This window comes from Gavialis gangeticus, unplaced genomic scaffold (genome assembly GCF_001723915.1).
Source record: "Gavialis gangeticus isolate Ggan-Ray unplaced genomic scaffold, GavGan_comp1, whole genome shotgun sequence".
NCBI classification, from domain to species: domain Eukaryota; kingdom Metazoa; phylum Chordata; order Crocodylia; family Gavialidae; genus Gavialis; species Gavialis gangeticus.
Window position 1 is genome coordinate 106954703 of NW_017729022.1, and position 7290 is coordinate 106961992.

The 7290-nt window shown below is 42.1% G+C and overlaps 1 protein-coding gene across 3 annotated transcripts in view; it reads left to right on the forward strand.

Annotated features, from left to right (window-relative positions):
- The window catches only part of ATXN10 (ataxin 10), a 305417-nt gene extending 302078 nt beyond the window's left edge, over window positions 1-3339 (forward strand). For all 3 annotated transcript variants that reach the window (XM_019515933.1, XM_019515934.1, XM_019515935.1), the window contains exon 11: window positions 2801-3339. In XM_019515933.1, coding sequence (XP_019371478.1) covers window positions 2801-3000 — 200 coding nt within the window. In that variant the 3' untranslated portion in view covers window positions 3001-3339. The remainder of the gene's footprint in view (window positions 1-2800) is intronic.
- The last annotated feature ends 3951 nt before the right edge of the window (window positions 3340-7290 follow it).

Genomic DNA, 7290 nt, shown 5'->3' on the forward strand with positions numbered 1-7290 from the left:
TAGGTGCAGAGGTTTCTGGGAAACTGCACTTCAAACTGTTCAAATAAAAAGTCCTGACACTTGCTGGCAGCAGCAGCCTCCTCTCATATGGATCACAGATCCTGGGGCTCACACCCCTGGGAGGAGTCCAGCGCAGCGCAGGAGCCCTCCCATTGGTTTGAGCCCCCAGATCTTGCCCCAGATGAGAAGAGGCTGCCCTGTCACCTGGGACTGGCGCCCAGAACCAGAGAAAATTGCTGCTGCTGCCTGTCCCAGGCAGCAGCAGGAGCTTCCCTCATCTGCCATGCAGATCCAGGGGCTCACACCCCCAGGAGGAGTCCGGCACAGCCCTCCCAGGGATGTGAGCCCCCTGGATCTGCGCCCCGGATGAGAGGAAGCTCAGGTTGCCTCTCCCATCTGGTACTGGTGCTGGGCGCAGGCTGCACCCAGCACCAGACAAGGTTGCTGCTGCCACAGCATAAGCCTCCTCTCATGTGCACAAATCTGGGGGCTCACACCTTCAGGAGGAGTCTGGTACATCCCATCAGCCCTCCCGGGGGTGCGAGCCCCCAGATCTGCACCCTGGAATAGAGAAGACTGCCCTGTCACCTGGCACTGGGTGCAGGCTGTGCCCAGCACCGGAGAAAATTACTGCTGCCACCTATCGCAAGCAGCAGCGGGAGCTTCCCCACGTCTGGCGTGCAGATCCGGGGGCTTGCATCCCTGGAAGAAGTCCAGCACAGCCCAGCAGCCCTCCCAGGTGTGCAAGCCTCTGTATCTGTGCCCCGTATGAGCGGATGCTTAGGCTGCCTCTCCTACCAGGGACCAGTACCCCCCACTCGCCTCCCTGCTCAGCAATAGCCCCCCCACTCAGCCCGTGGTCGGTGCCAGCCCCCCCCCCCACGTGCTCCCCACCTGGCTGCAGCTCCCCCCTGCAGCTTACCAGCAACAGCAGCTGTGCTTTTGGCCTCATGGCACAGCCCCCCTACATAATGGGGGGCAGTGCAGCTCGGCCCCAGCTGCCAGGTATCCGTGCAGCCTCTGTCATAGTGCAGTGCTGCAGCCCAGTGTGGTGCAGGGCTGTGTGCTTTCAAGCAGCTCCAGGTTGTCACCCAGGGCTGCATGCCACTCACTGTGACCTCTGGCCACACCAGCTTGGGTTCTGCATGCACAGAAGTGGCCCAGCCAGATGGCGCAAGCCTCATGTCGCAGGCAACAGCAGCAGTCTCCGTGTGTCCAGCACACAGGTTGGGGGCCTGCACCTCTGGAAGGAGTCTGGCACAGCCCCGCAGCCCTCCTCGGGGGTTCAGGCAGGCCCCTGATCTGTGCGCCGGATGACAGGAGGCTGCTGCTGCCAGTAGGGATGTCTTGGAAAAGATGATGCCATAACAGCTTTTCAGTTAGGGAAATGGTACTGGCATCTCTGACACTTCAAGAGATCTATGATGTTTATTTTGTAGAAACGGCTTCATTGATGATTCTGGAAATATAAATCTCCAACCCTGACATGTGCCTCAATCCAGGCCTGGAGGGAGCAACTACATTAGTACAGCAAAAGCTTTGTTATCCAACACCCATGGGGAATGGGGGGTGCCGGATAACAAAACATGCCAGTTAATTGAGAGGCCTGAACAGGCAACTTTGCCTGTTCGGGCTGCCACTTCTCCCGCTGCATTGCCATTTCTCCCACTATGTCTCCAACCCTCCTGCTGCATTGCCAACCCTCCCACGAGCCCCGAGGGACAGGGAGGTGGGCCCACGCAGGTTGCTGTGCCCCAGGCCATGGGGGCTCAGCAGTGCAGGCTGCTTTGTCCCGGGCTGTGGGGGCTCAGTGAAACCAAAAGTGCTATGGTGTGCACTTCTGGTTTCACTTTTATCTTACAAGCTGACATACCGGTTAACAGAGTGTGCTGGCTTGTAAGCTGCCGGTTAAGGCAGCTTTTACAGTAGTTGTCTTGTACCTGTTCAGATATTAGCCTCTCTGCAGGAACTACATATTGGTGGTCCACTGGGCATCGGTTTTATCAGTAGGTTTATGTTAGAGATATTACCTTCCTTTTTTGTGTCCTTGTGTGATAACATATTTAGCAGAATTTGAAGATTCATTGGAATTTGACAGGGCTGTGCTGCGACCACTTGTGCTATGGGCTCAAACTTATGACCTCTCATACCAATGTCATACTCTTATTAAAAGAGGAAAAGAATTTGGCCTACTCCAACTTGAAATTAAGTAGTACTTTTAAAAAATGAGCTTCCAGGCATACTAATGGTACAGATAATTATTAGCATCAATAAATTTTAGATGAGTATAATTTCCTTGTTAATATTGTTTGTTTATTTTCTTTTGTGAATGCTTCCTCAACGTGCACATGTTAAAAAATTTTCAGCTTCATTCTTTATAGAGATTTCCAACTCATTTCATTTTCAGGTTCTTGAATACACAATGCTGCAACGTGCAAGGTATAAAAGCTACAATGAATTTGTTAGCTTTTTATTAGAACAATTATGGAAACATTTCTATTGCTCATGGCTTTGATTTAAAAAATTGTTTTTTTAATTTTACTTTTCAAAAGCGTCCTTCAGTTTTTATGCTATCAATATGTTTAATTCAGAATATGGTTAACTTGGTTGATGGCAGTTTAAGTTCCTTATCTGTAATAAGTACTTTGGCAAGTGTTGAGGGTTAACAAAATGTATGAATGTCTTTTTCAACTAAACTCTACATTTTGGAAATTAGTGTTCTTATTATTTGGTTATTTTTTAATGCTCTTAATATTTGCATTTGATTGTGTCTATGAAATTCCTTAACATACTTTGATAGTTGTGAATCAATGGGCAGTATATGCAATCCGAAATCTGACAGAGCAAAATGAAAGAAACCAAACACTTATTGCACGGATGGAGCAACAGGGTCTGGCAGACAATTCCATCCTTGAGAACATGGGTTTGGAGATTGAGAAACGAGATGAGAAGCTACTTCTGAAATCTAAGAAAAAACCATCATCAGGAACAACCAAATAAGGACTGCAGCTCATAAGGAGGGTATTTCTTAACTAATACAATGGCAAACTCTTGTTAAGATTGCCCATTTTTCAATTTTAGTCCTCCCTTCTCAAAGTATAATGTCCTTTTACAGAGAAACTGTCAAAAGAATAATGGTGAGGGCACTTCCGTAAATGAAGACATGTTTGTAAATCATGAATTCTAAGGTAAATACAACTACCTTTATTCAGAACTTGGAGATATACTAAAATTTGATTATTTCTTTGTTTCATTAATAGAAAAGTAGATGAATGAGTACTTTAAAGTGGAGTGTTTAAATAGTTGTATTTAATATATTAAAGTTAATGAGAAATTGCATTAGTGTTGTCTTCTGTATTTTTTAATGACTAGTAAGCTGTCTTTTCTACCTTGTAGAAAAAGCAGAATATACTCTACTCCTGTAGAGTATGTTAAAAGCAAAGTTGAAGCTGTTGTGGCAACAGATGCTACATTCCTCTGCAGTGGGGCATGTCTCTGTTTTGGAGATTTGGGTGTTTGTTTGAATTGTATTTATTCCTTTGGATGGTAAGTCAGCCCACTTTCCTTTTATTTCGTACTTCTCATGAGTTTTCTGAACTCTGGCTGCCTGTTGAAGAGGTAGTTTCTCACTGTGATTAATTCTAGCAGTTTCTTTTCACCCCTCTGCCTTCCCAAAACATTGACAAAACTCATTTCCAGTTAATTAATTCAAGAGAGGCAGAAGAATAGAAGGCCCTGCCTCTTCATTTTAGGTACCCTCCTATATTGTTGTTGGCCCCTGCCACTGTGGAATGTGGCATGAATGAGAGGGGTGAGGGGGAGAAGTGCATGATTAACCCTTCATGTCCCAAACAGTTGCTTTAGAAATTAGGAAACCTAGTTCCTGCTGCATTAAACAGAACACAAATTAGTACTTGTTGGTGATTTCATTAACACTACACATTCTACTGCTGTCTCTCAAAAAAACTGCTCATTCTTAATTTTTATTTGACAAAATAAAAGTTTGACAAAGTACGGGAAGAATTTTATGGAGTTGCTTCATCTCTTCAGTTTAAAATTCAATATTACATCCAGTTGAATAGGATAAGGATAGCTGGTTGGAGTTTCTCAATGATTTCCATAAAACTTATAGTTCTTGTTTAAAATGTAGCTTCTTTAATAGTTCAGCTACTAAAGATAAGCATTGTGGGTTTTGTTTTTTATCCTCATGGCACTGAAGTATGTCAACCATTACACAGTTAACAAAACAATCCTTTTTAATTATTTTTACTCAAAACTTACACATAACATTAATACTTAAACTTAAATGTAATATTAAAAATCAACTTTGATGAAGGTTTTGCTTTTTAAGTGTGTTTGAAAGTAAAGGGGAAGTGTTTTACATTTGGCAGCGGTAAAATCTTAGGAAGTTGTTATTTTTTCTTAAAGTGTTTTTAAAATAATTTATATTGATAATGTAACATGAACAAAACTCATTCTTGATGGAAAATGAGCCAGACAGGAAAGTAAAAATACAAAGTATGTTCTATCTGGTGTGATAAAGAGTTAACAAAGCAAATCCACATAAAACTTAGCTTGTGGAAAAAAACAGTGGGAGTCCCCTTTTCCTTTTAACTGGTTTGGAATAGACACTTTTTTTTTAACTCAATGGTTGTATGCCCACCAATGGAATACACACAACTCATAAGTATAAGCCAAATAATAATGAGCACAAATAAATAAAAGGGGGTTTTGTGGCAATACATAATGGAGTAATAGTTGTGTTTTCTAAATGGGGAAATGTAGGGCTTTCATAGTGGAAAACATGTTGATTACTGTATTGTGAGTGGCTGGCTTTTGATTTTCCTGGATAGATCAGTTCTCAGAACACAGCAGCTTCCCTGTCCTCCTCCAATGGAGTTCCAGCCACCAAGGAGCTTGTTTTATATGCTAAGGGATTAATACAGCAGACCAATCAGTCATAAAAAGCAAGCCTTATTGAGTTTGTAAAGAGGCAGAGCAGTCGGATCAAGTCTTGTGACCATCTTATTGCTTTCAAGAGCTTTCAAACAAAAGTAATCAGGGTCTTTTTTTTAGGTCTATTTTTGTTAAAAGTAAATGGGTAGTGGGATTTTCATAGTAATGAGTGGATGGATTTTAACAGCGTTTTGGTACTTAAAAGTAGAATACTTGCAAACTTTTTATAGTGTACCTTTTAATAAATGTTAACTTTGTGTTCTAGATAGCATGTATACTATGGCCTTATTTCTAATTTTTTTCAATATAAATAAACAAATCGCAGACATTTCTTGTGATAACCACAATTTTTAATACTCTGTTTCCTGTTTTGATGTGCATTTGACTTCCTAGAAAAAATAATCTCTTTCTGATTAAAAAACAAACAAATGTACAACAAACGACTTTAAACCCCTGAAGTCCAGATGAGTAGTCTCTAACAGATAGTTTTATATCTCTTACAGTGAATCGCATTGTTTTTGCTTGGTATCTCATAAAAGCAGAACTAGTTATTACGGAAAACTGGAGAAGAATCAAAATTATGTATTTTTCCTTTATCCAAATTTTAAATATTCAATAACACTTCATTTTAGGGTATGCATCACTTTAACAGTAAGAGGTTCTTGTTACTACATACCACAGTTCTTTATGTATATTTAAGGTATGTACTATTTTGAATGTTGGGATGGTCTTTTGGGATACCAGTGTCCACAGTACTTGAGGTAAAGTCCCACAGTTATAGTTCCCCTCAGTGCTGTCCAAGGTTCTGATAAAACTGCTTTAAAGATCAAGCATTTGTAAGTCTTTAAATATGTATCTAGGTGATTTCCCAATTTCCCTCAGTGTTGTTCCGAATTGTGTTGTGATTTCTGTTTAATAAGGATGCATATGGGATCTTTCTAATGTGGATAATACTACTAAATCTCATGCTGCAGCGTCACTAAGCCATAAATTCTTCTGTCATCAAGTGAAGGTTAACCTGATAGCCACATCTACATTTAAAGTTATTTATCACTTTCTCTTTTTTCAGTTGCTAATAAATTTGCCAAAATTTTAGTATACAGGTGTATGTTTCTATGTCAGACTGAATTCTGTTTGTAAAGTCTTGGCTACAGTAATCCAGCAGTTTTTAAGAATACGTTGAGAAAAGCAAGATGTTTATTTGATCATGTTTTAAAAAAACCTTCCAACTATTTAATTGCAAAGCTCTAGTACCTTCATTCATTGGAGTAAGGACTTGAAATTTGTTGGAGACAAAGACTTCACTTTGGGATATACTTTCTGCTGTTCTCAAGTTTGGTCAAGTCCTATACTTTCAGAAAGTCTCTGCTCACACATGCCCAGTAGAGTTCAGTAACTGCATTTTCTGCACATTTCAGCTTCACTCAAGCACTTTAGGGGCCAAGCAGGAAGTCTCTGTAATTGTTGCCCCATCCACCATAATGCTGGGGACATGAGCAAAAGTAGGAAGATAATATCTTGTGTGCTTTCAGGGATCTCTCTGTTGTTATTCATATAGCTTGGATCAGGAAGCTGTCCAACTTGAATGTAGAAGACAAAGGTCTGAGCCACTGGGTATGGGGAAAAGCAGAGGGGGTGGACTAAAACCCGAAGAAAAGAGAGCATCAGTTCTGAGTCTGAAAACAACCTAAAACTGGCTCTGAGAGGTATGAATGGTCCAACGCATCTCATTGAGTGTGTCAATTGTGGAACATAAAAATGACAAAGACCATATTTTCTCGCGTGTGACCCCAAATAAGACATTCAGTTTTTGGAAGGCAGTGTCCAGGAAATATGGAAGTTCCTGCTGAGATGCCACATATCCTGGACACTCCTGTTCCTAGAAGGACTTACTCAGTTTAACACAAAGTTAAGCCCCAGACTTTTGCAAAGGTAGTAGCAGGATTATTAGGGTACAGACAGAAGTGCAGCTCCAGTTGTAACTCAGAATGATTTCTGCAAAGCGTTACAGGTTTCAATGTAACCCCAGACCAAACAGAAGTTCACTGTTGGTTCAGGGGGGATTGGGAGAGGGTGTGAATCCAGCTGTGGCTGGGAGCCTGCAGCCAAGTTCCAATAGCAATGGCCAGGCTCTCTGCCAGTGTTTGCTGTCTTCATAATGGGAATTATTGGGGTCCCAGCTGGTGCTTAAAGGGTGGTGATGGGTGAACTGGAGCCCCCTCTCCTCCTCAGGGGTGGGGCTGTAGTACATCCACCCCACCTTCCAGGGGGACTGAAAACCCCCCCAGACTGAATTCCCTCTGCTCCCTTTCCCCCCTCCCATTCTGAAAACAG